Raw genomic sequence first — 14,838 nt, 5'->3', positions numbered from 1 at the left:
AGCATTCGGCTCCATGTATTGTTATGCGGCCGCACGCTCCGCTCCTGAGTGTCAGTGGCTGTGCGGGGTATAACATGCGAGACTCGGCTGTGTTTCTCGCATGTGTGATCCTGGCCTTAGTCATCTTCTACACACTATGGTCTGATCCATTGTCCCGATACAATTTGCGACTTGTCAAATCACATTTCGTTTTTGTGTGGAGAACCTGGTTCTGAGCTCATATACTAACATTGAAAAAAATTCAGACAGCAGACACCGAGTTATCAGGTCACAAATGTAGACGTGCGTCGCCAGAGTGGACTGGTGCACTGCTGAAAACTTCTACTGGTGAGAATGTTACTGTGCTCACTACACATACGAATGCTAACAAAAGCGGAAACAGGGGGGGAAATCACCTGATTGATCCTTTAAAAAGGAGTCTGTTAGTAGGATCGTCCCTCCCATAGTTTTTATTTGAGCAGGCAGGTCATAAAATAAAAAAAAATAAAATAAAATAATAATAATAAAATGATGCATGGATATCTGGGATCATATGTCTTATTGCAGGGTGCAGAGTAATCCAGGTTTTTTTTTTTAAGTAAATAAGCTGCTTAGGGCTATTGACTGGACATAGATCTCCCTGATAATCAGTCTCCAGAGCTTATTTCATATAAAAGGGATTTTGCGAGTGTGATATCTAAGGCCTGTTAAACACATCCGTCTTTCTGCTCAGTTGAAATCCGCCAAAATGGCGGAAAACGGATCCACAGGCGGATTGAAAAAAACGGGCGGCACCGGACCGTTGTTTGGGAGAGGGAGAGGGAGAGAGAGAGAGACCAAAACCAAGTTTAGGGTTAAATTTCCGGCTGAGTCAATTCCTCCGGGCATGCGCATTGTAAAATGCGGATCCAACCGGCCAAAAAAACATTTCATTGTCCATCCGGGCAAGTCGGCGGACGCCAAAATTTTGGCGGATCCGTATAAAAACGGATCCAACGGATGACCATCCGTCAAGATCCGCCAGTAATGCAACTCAATGGGGAAAAAAACGGATCCGCCAACTAAAAAGGCTGATCCGTTTTTTTTGCAAAATGACGGATTTTGACTGATGGTGACAGACGGATGTGTGAAAGAGGCCTAATGGCTGCTCTATGCTCTCCTGATCGCACTGCAGAGCTGTGTGATTATCTACAGGTTCCTATCAGCTTCCATCTCACAGGCAGACAGGGTTCCAATATTGTTGCAATACAGCAGAGCTGTGAGAGCTGCAGGTACTAATGTGTTATGAGACAAAGTTCAGTTCTGCTGTACTTTTGACAGTTAAGTGTCTCACACTGGTAAAGCCCCATTTCATGTATAATGAGCTCTGAAGGTAGATTCTCATGCAGATCAGTGTCCACCCCATTTACATATAAGAAAAACGTGGATTTCTCAGGAATAAGACATCTGATTACAGGTTACCTGTGTGCCCATTTAGATGGCTTACGAGTTTTGATCCTACTGACAGGTTCCTTTTGAAGTGTTAGAACAGCTGAAAATCTGCTATTAATTTGAAGAGGTAAAGGGGTGGTCAGACGAACAAAGTACATTTTAATTAAGATTTTAGAACAATAATAGGTTCCACAATTGGATGTGTTCAACAAATGTTCCTGTGCCGAGATAACCTTATAAAATGTCCTCCTGGACCACGGTCTGATCATACCGTAGCTCCTGGGCAGGGGAGGAAGTAAAAGAGAGTATACAGACAAAACAGCACGGGATCACAGATGAATATTTATTTGAGGTAAAACACATTTAATAATAGGCAGTGAAATGTTTTACCTACCTCACAGAAACAATCAGCTGTGATCTTATACTGTTATTTCTCTATATTTTTTCTGCCTTCCTCTCCTGCCCAGGAGCTGTGGTATGATCAGACCATGTCCCTTGCAGGTCAGACACGGCCATTATGGCTACTTTTCAAGTCTGTATAAAACACGTATATGTAAAACTGGTACCGGTGTCACCAGTGTGTCCGTTTTTACCATCAGCGTCATCATTGATTTTCCAGGATGGATAAAGAAATAAATAAAATGACACAGCTTCTTTTATGCGGTGTAGTGTTAAATAAAGACAGCGCACAGACCGTTTACTGATGCCATCCGGGTGCTGTATGCGTTTTTTCACGGATCCACAGACTTGCATTGGCCCTGGTCACCCGCACTGAAGGAAAAAACGGATATGTCTCCATGTGCTTTACACGGACACTCGGCCCATTTAAAAACACGGACATGTGAAACACAGACATGTGAAGGAGGTTTGCAGGGGAACATTTAGAAAATCTTACAGCGGTAATATTTTTTTTTTTTTTTTCTTTAAACACATCCAATTGTGGAACTTATTTTCATTCCCAGATCTATTAATTAACATATACGGTACTTTGTTCATGCGATAAAGCCCTTTAATAGGACCTCGCCTTTAAGTAAAGCTGGCAACAACTTTCCATAAATCCATCAAAAGCATAATGGCTGTAGGTGAGAGGGGTCTCATGCTCAGTTCTCCCATTCTCCACAGCTCTTCTCCTTGGAGGATAGGCATTGTATGTGCTCATTTCAATTGGTGCCTTCATTTTTACTGCAGCAACTTTAAAGACTGTACAGAAAATGACAACCTCAAGAGAGCGGAGAGTCGCTTGAGTCTCAGTCATCTGTCGCACTTGTATCCTCTGGACGTTCTCGGCTTGGATGCCATAATGTTCTCGCTCTGCTCGCAGCTCTTTCACCTCAGCCTTCAAATCCTCCACCTTTTGGCATAATAAGACTTTCTCCCCCAGCAGATTTTCTAAATGTTTGTTACCCCTTGAGCAATCAATACTTAATATCTGACTGTGAAGCTCTTCTTTATCCTTTTCAAGCTGTGCAATCTACAGGAGGGAAAGTAGCAGAAAAAGTTAAAAAATCCTTAGAACTGAATACAGCAGCGTTCTATAGTTTCTGATATGTCAGATAGCAGGTCTCACTATAAAGGGCATACACTAAGAACTATTACAAGGCTAGGCAGTTACCACCTAAAGGCGCCAGCCAGCAAATTAAAAAAATATGTTTTCAAGTGCTGCATTTCATGATTTTCATTTTATCAGAGCAAAACACGTTACTTTTTTTTGTGCAATTCACCACTTTTAGTCTTTTTACTTTATTTTTTTTTGCAGCTTTTGGTCAGTTCATGTCCTGTGGTCGGGCAACGGTTGGTCCCATGTGGCCAGGAAGAAGCTGCCTCTTCCAGGAGTATTTTGCTGTCCGCTTCTGCCAACTCACCATCATCTTCTCTCTACTGATCCGCAGAGAAAGTAGTCACTGACGCACAACCTCATGTATCTCACGAGACATTTCATACTTGTGGAATTCTTATGTATTTCTTCCCCTCCTTCTCATACTCGCTTTTTAAATCTGCCAAGTAGTTATATTTCTCCTCTCATTATCATGGAAGCTGCGGATCACGTCGGTCCACCATGGCACACAGGAAAAGGTGAACAGCCAGCATGGGGTGTTCCCTCAGACAATTTAAGATATATGTGTGTGTGTGTGTATATATATATATATATATATATATATATATATATATATACATACACACACACACATACTAAACTGCACACTATTTTTAATGAATGTACAGCACAAACAAACTTTTTGACATGCCTAATTGACTTTCAAATACCTTTCCTGTGAAAATCCTTTTAAAAACACACCTCCTATAGTTCCGAAGCTAATGTCAGGACAGGGACCCAACAATGAAGTATGCCTTGACATTGGCTGTTGGGCTCACAAATCTGTAGTCAAGTACCTTCGTTTTTACTGTAAACTTTTCACAGTAATTTTGCAGATTAATATTTCATATATGCACGCACAGTTTTTTCACGTTTTCTATAGGATTTTCATGCAGTTTCAATGTTCTAGAGTAATCATTATTAGCAATTCAGGGTGCAACCTTAGAGTTTTTAAGCTAGTCGCAAACATAGAAGTATCTTTTAATCAATCATTACTTAGTCAAAAGAACAAATCTAAAAATCATTAAAAATGGACACTCTCCTAAATGTAACCCCACAACTTGGCAATTCAACTTGTAATGAAATGATAACTGTTGCTCCAACAACCTCTGCATAAACAAATTTTACAAGCAAATGTAAGAAAATTTACAACATATCTTATCAGGTAAAAAAAAAAAGCTTCTTTCTCCATTTATGAGCCATTTCTTCTCCTCCCACCTGAACGCCTCATTCATTCTGAAAAAGCTACTCAACTTCTTCTTGATCATAGCAGTACAGACTGCCAGCACCCTGAGGTGTCAGGTTACAGCTATAACTATATGATATTGAGAGGAAGGGGGAGGAGAAGTAAAAGACAGATTGATACACACTTAAGCACACAGATCAAGAAGCAACTTTCTACAAAGTGCTGCTGTATAAAGTCTTCCATGCTGCTAATACATGTGCGCTACAGAAAGCCCCCCGTTTCTGTCTACTATGTATGGGTAGCTAGACTACTGTAATATCATTTCAATAAGGCATTGTTCAAACATCAGTTTTCTTCTCATATGAGAAAATATCGGACCAATTTTGCATGAAGGCAGCAGTTAGAGCATTTTTTTTTTTTTTTATTTTCTTATATGAAAAATTAACACTTATGGGGGATTCTCAAGCGTCTCTTCTGGCTGTGTCTTTATTTACCATATAACTATAGGATTAGTAATGGACCGGTGTCTTTTAGACACCTCTCCATTATTAATCCGTGGGCTTTATGTCACCAGACAATACAAAGGTGACATCAACCCCACAAATATGAACTCCACTTGCCACCGCTACAGGGCAAGTGGGAAGAGCCGGGCAAAGCGCCAGCAATGGCGCATCTAGTAGGTTGCTACTTTTAGATTGGAGGGGGAAGGGGCCATATCCTTGGCCCCTTAATTACCAGCCTGAGAATATCAGCCCCCAGATGTCTGCTTTAGCAAGGCTGGTTGTCAAGTGTGTGTGTGTGTGTGTGTGTGTGTGTGTGTGTGTGTGTGTGTGTGTGTGTGTGTGTGTGTGTGTACACACCACAAGGAGATTTCTAAAATTTAGATAATTTTAAAAAATACGGCATTGCGACCTCTCTATTCTTGATAACCAGCCTTGCTGAAACTGACAGTTGAGGGTTGCAGCCCACAGCTGTGAGTTTTGCCTGGCTGGTTATCAAAAATGCAGGGGAACCCACACCGTTTTTTTTTAATTATTTATTTACAGCAAAGGAGCTGGCTGATGAATACTCCCATCAGCCGCTCCTGTTCTCACTGTTATTAGTGGCAGCAGGCGTCAGCTGATGGGAGCAGTAGTCCCATCAGCTGACACTAGTGACTGGAGGTAATCACAGCTGCGCGCTCACGCTGTCTTTTAACAACAATGTGGGAACCAATGCTCTCTTACCAGCGGTGACGATTTCAACGCTGATCAAAAGCATTGTTTGCTGCAACAAACACCCGGTGTTCCCGGTGAAGTCCGTGTTCGGTGTCCATTCGGTACGGACGCCGAACTTTACTGTTCGGGTTTACCCATCTCTAGTTCTGTTACCTCTGCAGTGCTGTAATTATCACGTGCCTGGCCAGCCAAAAAAAATCAAGCACAAACACCAGAGAGGCTCTGACTCGTTGTTAGGAAAAGAGCAATGAAGGTTTTAACATGTTTTTCAATAGACTTTTTTCCCCCTAGTATATTCATAACACTAATTGGACATTGGAAAATTAAATATTACCTGTGTTTCAAATCTGAATTTTTGTTCTTCTAAAGATCGAAGTTGTTCTTCTCTCTGGTGTTCAAGTTGAGCTGTAAGGATACCATTTTCATATCGAAGTTTGTTGTAGTCTCCTCTATATTTTTCAACTTCCTACAAATATTAAAACCATGGAATGTTGAAAAATATGTAAAGTATTTCCATTTGACCAGACAGAAATGAAAGTTCTATCACAGCAGTCCTATCACTTCCCCTTTGTATTGTGGACTTTAAATGGCAGCTAGTGTGAGTCGCTGTACAGCCGATATGTATTAAGCGCATGCAATGCATACCTTGGATCTAGTTCCCTCCTTTCATTTTTTCTAGCAGTTGGGTGATACCCTCCACTAGGTAATATGTGTGATTTCAACAGGGGAGTGCAGACATTTTATATCCACTGTAGGCATGCCTGATGTAGAACAAGGATGCATTTCAAGTATTGAATACTTTTTGAGAAGTGTATTATATTTTTCAAGATCTCTTAGATGAGATGCATTTCTTCTCATTTGAAAACCCCTGCAATGGGCATCTGTCAATAGGCTCTAACCTACTAAGCAGTCTATATGGGCATGCAGGTAAAAAAAAAAAAAAAAGGAAATAAAACCTTGATATTTGCAATGCAATGTCTTATTTAAGAGAAATCCAAGTTTTTTTCTTCTTTGCAAATGAGCCATTATTCTCTATGAGCTGGACATACAGCTCCCTGAGGATCTGCATCTAGAGCTTATTTTAAAATTAAATGAGGTATTACCAGTGTGAGACATGTAATGACTAACACTCTGCATACATAAGCACGCACAGATTTGCAGTGACATCAGAACTAACACAGTACACCAGAAGGGAACGGTGTCTTATTACAAACACATTTGTAATTGTCCTCCAAGAATGCTATCAATTTGCTGTACTGCTCCACCCATCACTGGCTGTCAGTTATTGCATGTCTCCCCCCTTCGTAACACCCCTACTCATTTAAAATAAGTTCTGGGAAACAGATTCTCAAGGAAATCTCTTCGGCCCACAAATCTTAACAGCTTAAATGCATATTAAGGAAAATGTGGATTTCTCTGTAAAACAGACATCAGATTACTGATAAAAATGTATCACTTTATTCAACTTTCTATGAGCTGCACGCCTGTACAGACGGCTTAGGAGGGTTGATCCTACTGACAGATTCCCTTTAAGCCATACACAACAGAACAGCTGTGCTTTTGCAGGGATTACAGTAAAGTAATGGCATCTTCTGTTAACTATGCAGGAAAAGTCAACAGAAAAAAAGATCGACAAAAGGTCTGAATGAAAATATGTACATAAAAAAAGGTAATCAGAGGTCAGCGCACATCATTGAGTTTTCGAAAATGCTCCCGCATTGGAGCTTCTACTTCCTGTTGTAATTGAATCTTCAGCAAATCCAATCTCTGGGGAGACAGCACCTGGAATTAAAACAGGAAGTGTTAAAAAAAAAAAAAAAAAAGTCTCAGAAAAAGAATATAAACATATATAAAAAGTATAGAATTTATTTCAGATGTTAGTGTTATCTGAGGGTCATGATTACTATGGTGCTACGTGATTGAATGGCTCAGGGTAAGAGAAACTTTGCCCTGCAGCAGAGCATGTTTTGGGCACCTGGGTCATTAATTCCTCCTGCAGTTATTGTGTTGCACTTATCCCACCAAGGACAACATATGCAAGGAGTTTGTATGTTCTCCCTGTGTTTGCGTGGGTTTCCTCCCACATTACAAAGACATACTGATAGGGAATTTAGATTGTGAGCCCCATCGGGGACAGTGATGATAATGTGTGCAAATCTGTAAAGCGCTGTGGAATATGTTAGCGCTATATAAAAATAAAGATTATTATTATTATTACTAGAATAGGAACTACTAAAAATAAATTGTTGAGATTTATCGCTTTACTTTCACTTTCATTATAGGGAATCTTCCGCTGGTTGTTCCGTCAGAATCACATATGTCAGAGATTTATAAGGTATCAGCGCAGGATAAATGTGAGCAGAGCCTTACTGCAATCTTTGGGAGGCAGAATGAACAAATCAACAGCAAGTGAATAATTTTTTTAATTCGTTTTTAAGCCGTTCCTCATGCGGTATACAGTAAGTGATTAGAAGTACAGCAATACCAGATTTATATTGGTTTTTATATTTGGCTGCCGTCACACAATGAGATTTTTTTTTTTTTTACAAAAACAAGTTTTTGCATAGCCATATTTTGAGCGTTACAATTTTTCTGTATTTCTGCAGACAGCCATATGCAGGCTTGTTTTTAGTGGGACGAGCTGACATTTTTATTGGTACCATTTTCGAGCACATAACATTTTTTGATCGCTTTCTATTCTGATTTTTGGGAGGCAGAAAGAATGAAAACCAGCAGTTACGAGTGCCATGACAACCATCGGATCCTCATGATTTTGTCACGGGAGTGCTGATGGGGATAAGAGAGGGAGCCTACTCTCTCACAACCTTCCAAATGCCACAATAGCATCTGGAGTGTTACTCAGCCAGGGGCAGTGCGCTGAGTAATCATCATTAATCTGCACTGAGATCCCGGCGGTGATTATACAGGGAAGTGCTGTTATTTCAGCATGATCATGTTGCAGCCAGAGAGCGGGGTCCGCTGAAATTGGTCCCTGCATTTCTGCCAGTGTCAGTCAGCTGTCAGTGACGGCTGTCGGCAATGAGCTGTCACTGTGTTTTCACAGAGTGACAGCTTAAAGTCATGACACCTTTTCATGACCTGCTCTTTTTGTTATTGGTCATTTAAGGGTTAAAAAGAAACTGTCAAATTTACGTGCTATGATCGTTATCTCATAGCCTAACAGAAGCAGAAGCAGTAGCGAAGTATCAGGTGGATGTAATGCTTCCTGAACATGGCTAACAAATAAAGCAGGCTATTTAAAGCAACTGAACAAGTTAAAGAGACGCGGTCAACAACAACAACAACAACAACAAAAAAAAAAACATTATTAATCTGCAGATATTGGGGTAGTCTGCAGATTAATAGCACAATTCATTTGCTCGGTGCCTGCACTTAGTCGAAAAATGAGATGAAAAAATGAACTTTACTCCCCATACAGCCGATTCAGTCACTGCTCTGAGCATACAGAGCGGCCAGTGTAACCGTGCCCCCGGCCCTGACTGACAGCTGGCCCCAATGCACAATGTAGAGCCAGTGTCAGTCAGTGCCGGGAGCGCGGTGAATGCTCAGAGGTCGTGTCGGCACCACACCTAACTGAAACCGAACACTGTGGGAGAAATGAGGTGTCCCCCCCCCCCCCCCCGCGCAGCATTCGGCTATATGCGGACGCCGGCCAGATTAGTAACACTATTAACCCCATATATGCAGATTAATAGCATTTTTTCTGTTTCACTTTAATCTTTTTAATCTATTTGTCACAGTTATTGGGGTGGTTTTCTGCAGAGAATGAAATACATAATATACATGGTAACCTGAATAAAATCTAAGGTTGATGACCAGAGCCCCAAGAGAAACTTAAAAAAAAACAAAAAACAAGTGCCTTACCTGTAACTTCAGCTCTTCCACTTCTCTCGTTTTATCTAAAAGTTCCCCTCGGAGCTCTGTCAGTAAGAGCTGAAATTTTTCCTGCGTGTTCTGCCTCTCCGCTGACTGCTGCTTACATTCATTCTGAGACTTCATGAAGTCAGCCTGCAGCCTGGGAGTACAAGATATAGCCAGAATGCAGTAACCATCATGGTAATAAAAAAGCACAGGAGAATTATATGTGCAAATCCAGTCTGTGGCAGATACTGCTCTATCTTACCTGCTAGATTGAGGATCACATCTACATTGCCCCTAGGCATAGGCATGCTGCAGATTCCCTGCACTGGTCATACAGTAGCAATGCTACAAATGAAAGCTGCACCAATAATAACACATGTGGAAATTCTTAGGGACTTTGGGGCAGATTTGTAGGCTGGTTCTACAGCCACTTTATATGATGTGTGAACCCAACGTTACAATTACCAAGAACACAGCAGGTTAGACAGTAATTATCGGCAAGCTGGGATTTTACCTGGAATGCTCGGTTTTCAGGGTTTCATAGTTAGTCCTGTGATTTTCACATCTCATCTTCTCACTAATTAAAAGTTTATGAAGCTCAGTGTCCGTCATATGAGTACTAGTGCTGCCACTTAGCTGGGGCACCAACATGGGAATAGATTCCATCTTCTCAGCTGCAGGTGTGCCCGCTACCATGTGAAACGCTGCAGAACTAACAGCAGGCAACTGTGGATTTATTCAACTTTCTGCTTCTTTTACATCATCTCCCACAGGAGTAAATTACATATGTACCTGGAGAGTGGAGGGAGGGGTAGAGACAGAGAGCACAATTATCTTTACAATGTATTAGGTACATTACAGGCACAACGCCGTAAGACTATGGCACAAACAGGATTTTTGGTCGCTTACAGTAAAATCTGTTTCTCTGAGCGTTCATTGGGGGACACAGGAACCATGGGCGTATGCTGCTGCCACTAAGTTTATGATTTAATGGAACTTTTAGTGGATTTTATGCGCTGCTTAACATGACAAAATCATTTGTACATCAACAGATCGCTGCTTTATTCATATTTCCAACTACCACTAAGCTGACACTATGCGCAAAAAAGTTAGCTCCTCTGCAGTATACACCCCACCAACTGGCACTAGGTTACTCATTTAGTGAGAAAGCAGTAGGAGAAGAAACAAGATAAACAGACAAACAAAACAGACAACTCAAAACTGTAACAATAGAACATAGAAAAAAAAGAGCTGATAAACACGGGAGGGTGCTGTGTCCCCCAATGAAGTAACAGATTTTACGGTAAGCAACCAAAAATCCTGTTTCCTCTATCGCTTCACTGGGGGACACAGGAACCATGGGGCGTCCCAAAGTACTCCCTGGGGAGGGAACAGCAGAAACTCCGTTCAGGTTGGAGAACTCGCCACTGCCGCCTGCAAGATCCTTATGCCTAGGTTGGCATCCGCCAAAGCGTAGGTATGGACCTTAGAACATTTGGCAAATTTGTGAATGGAAGACCAGATTGACGCTTTGCAAAGTTGTAGGGCGGATGCCTTGTGGTGTATCGCCCACTGCTTGAGTAGAGTGAGCCTTAATCCCCAAAGGGAGGCACTCTGTTCTTGACCCAGTAAGCCTCTAGAATTGCAGTTCAGATCCAGTGAGAAATCGTAGCCTTGGAGGCTGGCAGGCTTCTTCGCGCACCACCTGGAATGACGAAAAGAGAGTCCGTCTTCCTAAAGGGTGTGGCCTTAGCCAGATAAAGCCTCACCGCCCTGACCAGGTCTAGCCTGTTCAATGAGCACTCCAGAGGATGAGTCAGAGCAGGACAAAAGTAAGGGAGGACAATATCCTCATTTAGGTGAAAGGCGGACACCACCTTGGGAAGGATGGAAAGTGGAGACTGCAAAACCACCTTATCCTGGTGAAGAACCAAAAAAGGAGGGTGACAAGAAAGAGCCGCCAACTCAGAGACCCACCAAATGGAGGTGATGACCACAAGAAACACCACCTTCCAAGACAAAAGGACAGAGAAACCTCTCGGAGAGATTCAAAGGAAGAACTCCTCAGGGCCTCCAGAACTAGTTTGAGGTCCCAGGGATCCACCGGTGTCCGGTACGGGGGAGCTGCGCAGGTTAGTGTACTTTGTTCCTAACCTCCTCTATTTGACCACTGGGTAACACACCAGGAGTGTCCCCTCCTCTCTCAGATTTTGCTTCAACCAGCGTCCCTGGAAAGTCAGATGGCAAATGACCGCATGCAAGCCGAGAAGCCTGGCGTCCGTCGTCACCACCTGCCAGTGAACAGGAAAGAAGGACCAGCCCTGGAAGATGAGAGGGGATGACAGCCACCAATTGAGAGACCGTTTGAATCAGGAAAAGTCAAATCAGATGATCCAAAGAAAGAACGGACCTGTCCCACTGCGAAAGGATGGCCTGCGGAAGTGGTCTTGAATGGAATTGCACAAAAGGGAATCGCTTCTGATGCTGCCACCATATTTCTCAGGACCTTCAAGGCTGAGCGGAAGGAAGGAATCTGAGGGCCTTGTAGAGAGCGAACTCCCTGCCGGAGGATTGCTCTCTTCTCTTTGGGAAGAAAAACCCTTGTCTGGAGGGTGTTGAACAACATAACTTGAAAAATGAGGCGCTGAGTCGGAACAAGGCAAGACTTTGTCCTGTTATCTAGCCACCTGAAACGGGACAGGGTGTCGAGAACGATGGCCAGACTTTCTTGGGCCTGAGAAAAAGATGGAGCCTTGATGAGGATGTCATCGAGGTACGGGATGAGCCCTAAGCCTCTGATCCTCAAAATGGCCATCAACGCTGCTATGACTTTTGTGAAAACCCTGGGAGCAGTTGCGAGCCCGAATGGCAGAGCGGCGAATTGAAAATGGTCCTGCTGTACCACAAAACGCAGGAATCTCTGATGATTTAAACAACATCCCCAAACATGAACGGGGGGATATAGAGGCATTGACACAGTATTAATTAAAATAATTTTATTCAAACATGTTGAAATAATGACACCTAAACAAGGAATCCTCATAGGTAAAAAAACGGAGGTATAGAAAACCCAGGAAAGCTATAATGTCATGAGATATATAGTTACACACATAGCAAAAAATAAATATATATATGAACATATATTATGTAACTAACAGAACAATAAAAAGTGCAGTTGTGCCACATAATAATCAGTACAAAAAAATATATAAAAAAAAAAAAATAAATAAAAATTTTGAAAAAGTTTTTTTGCAATCAAAATAAGCAATATAAAAAGTGCACCGTGCAACTGTGCTATATGAGGGCCAGTTAATGAAATGCAGTATATAGTACACCATTCCTTGTAATTTCCTGACCAAAATGTATCATACTGCATATAACAAAAATGGCATGATAAAAATTAAGGTGCTCCGTGCACTGCTCCAAAAACCTACCAGCCAAAAATGTTTAATCCAGCAATCATTATATATCACAAACTGATCCAAATACATTACTCACAGTGAAAAGTTCCTGGTTAACCAGACGACCCGGGCGTACCCCGACAGCACTGTTTCTCCTGACCGGCTTCCTCAAACAGGGGCAGGAATCTGATGCCCTGAGAAAATAGGGACATGGAGATAGGCGTCTTGGATGTATATGGAGCACAGGAATTCCTGCGACTCCATGGAAGCAATTACGGTACTGAACGAAGGGACTCCATCCTGAAATGTCGCAGGCGGACAGTTTTATTCAGTAACTTTAGATCCAGGATGGGTCAAACCGCACCATCTTTCTTTCGCAACACAAACAGATTTGAATAAAAACCTGTGAAACGCTCCCGGCCTGGGATGGGAACGATGACCCCTGAACTCAGCTGAGAAGAAAGGCAATGGTTGCAAAGAAACCCGGAACCAGAGAAGCATCTCTTGGAGGACAGGATTTGAAGAATCAATCTCGGGGCCACAAAACAAAATCTATTTTATATCCTGAGGAAACAATCTTCTTGACCCATGCATCCTCCACAGAGGCGAGACAAACGTCTCTGAAAAAGAGACGACCACCCTGCTTGGGAGATACGCTGGGATCTCAAGAGGAGTCATGCCGAGGAAGATCTGCCAGGTCTAGGCCTGGTGGATCTACCTTGGGCGTTACGGGAACGCCAGGAAGGGGTGGATTTAAAGGAAGCCTTTTTCCTATCCTGGCGAGCCTGCGGCCTCTGCTGGTGCAAAAATTCCTCAGGTCGCCGCGAACCGGTGAAAGGAACAAAACTGATGCTTCAGAGGAGGTCGGCAAGGTTTGGACAGGGGAAGGAGGGAACCCGTGCCTCCGGTGGCCTCCATAATAATTAGGTCCAACCTGGTGCCAAACAGACGGGACCCCTGGAAAGGTAGGCTGGTAAGGGAATTTTTTGACGATAAGTCCGCCTGCCAGGCCTTAAGCCAAATAGTCCGTCGGATGGCCATAATATTGCTGGACGCCTGAGCTACGCAAGACGCAGCATCCAGGGAGGCAGATACCATGTACTTCCCTGCATTAGAAATATGGTCCGCAAGGTTGGGCAATTCCTCTAGTCAAGCTTCAGCAAGAATGCCCTGACGAAGTTGTTTGGTCTATGCAGCTATGGACTTGGACACCCAGGTAGAGGCAAAGGCCAGGCATAATGTAGAAGCGGCCTCTTCAAAGGCTGACTTTGTGAAAGATTCTATGATCATGTCATTGGAATCCTTGAGGGATGATTCTATGATCCTGTCATTGGAATCCTTGAGGGATGCTCCATTAGTAAGCGGGAGGACCGTGTTGGACAGTTTGGAAACCGACGGGTCCACGGTCGGAAAGACTGTCCAGTTAGCATTGAGCTCAGGAGAGAAGGGATATAGGATGCCGAGGCGCTTCCCTCTTTGAAAGTGTCTGGTCAGGTTCTCCCTTTCCCTGGCAAGTACCTACTCAAATTCTCTATGTGGAGCAAAGGCATTGGAAGGTGGTTTCGACCATCTGAACGAAACCGCCTGATATGCGGGTTTCATAGAGGTATACTTAATGCTATAGGTCTGGTTGACCGCCACAATGACGCTCTGCACCATTTCTCTCATGTTAGAGGCTTGGTCTGAATCCAGGTCCGAGTCATCCTCAGATATTGTGTCCGAAACTGCCTCGCCTGACTAGCGAGAGGAGGATCAGGAAGAGGCGGACTGTCGGGAGACTGGGGGGCGAAATGGAGCGAGAATAGGACCTAGAACAACACGCCTACCTGGATCTCTTGCAGGCTATGTTGGAAGGCCCAGACGGTGAATCCTGTGACCCCCTAGCAACTGCGGAAGCCGGTTAAGCACTGACACAAGGGTTTGCGACTAGAGTTGAGCGACTTTGGTCGGATCGGGTTTCGTGAAACCCGAATGAAACAAAATAAGTTTCAGATGAAACTCGTCCGACTAGAGCAAAACAAAGTCGGAGTCTCGTCCGAAACCCGACCCCAATGCAAGTCAATGGGAAATAAAAGTTGGACGAAACTCCGACTTTTTTTGCTCTAGTCGGACGAGTTTCATCTGAAACTTATTTTGTTTCATTCGGGT

At 43.0% G+C, this 14,838-nt stretch overlaps 1 protein-coding gene across 3 annotated transcripts in view; it reads right to left on the bottom strand.

Annotated features, from left to right (window-relative positions):
• CEP83 (centrosomal protein 83) overlaps positions 1-14,838 on the bottom strand; it is a 90,290-nt gene that overhangs the window by 57,041 nt on the left and 18,411 nt on the right. For all 3 annotated transcript variants that reach the window (XR_012222101.1, XM_073554252.1, XM_073554253.1), the window contains exons 2-6: positions 9,804-10,081; positions 9,293-9,443; positions 7,097-7,189; positions 5,742-5,873; positions 2,630-2,881 (exon numbers count right to left, since the gene is read on the bottom strand). Coding sequence is in view for 2 of the 3 variants with exons in the window: in XM_073554252.1 (XP_073410353.1) it covers positions 2,630-2,881; positions 5,742-5,873; positions 7,097-7,189; positions 9,293-9,443; positions 9,804-9,985 (810 nt within the window). In the remaining variant the exon portion in view is untranslated. The remainder of the gene's footprint in view (positions 1-2,629; positions 2,882-5,741; positions 5,874-7,096; positions 7,190-9,292; positions 9,444-9,803; positions 10,082-14,838) is intronic.

Source organism: Dendrobates tinctorius, unplaced genomic scaffold, assembly GCF_039654945.1.
Source record: "Dendrobates tinctorius isolate UK_male_01 unplaced genomic scaffold, ASM3965494v1 ptg000209l, whole genome shotgun sequence".
Lineage (NCBI taxonomy): Eukaryota > Metazoa > Chordata > Amphibia > Anura > Dendrobatidae > Dendrobates > Dendrobates tinctorius.
Note: the sequence above shows the minus strand (reverse complement) of the source record. Positions and strands in the feature narration are given on the sequence as shown.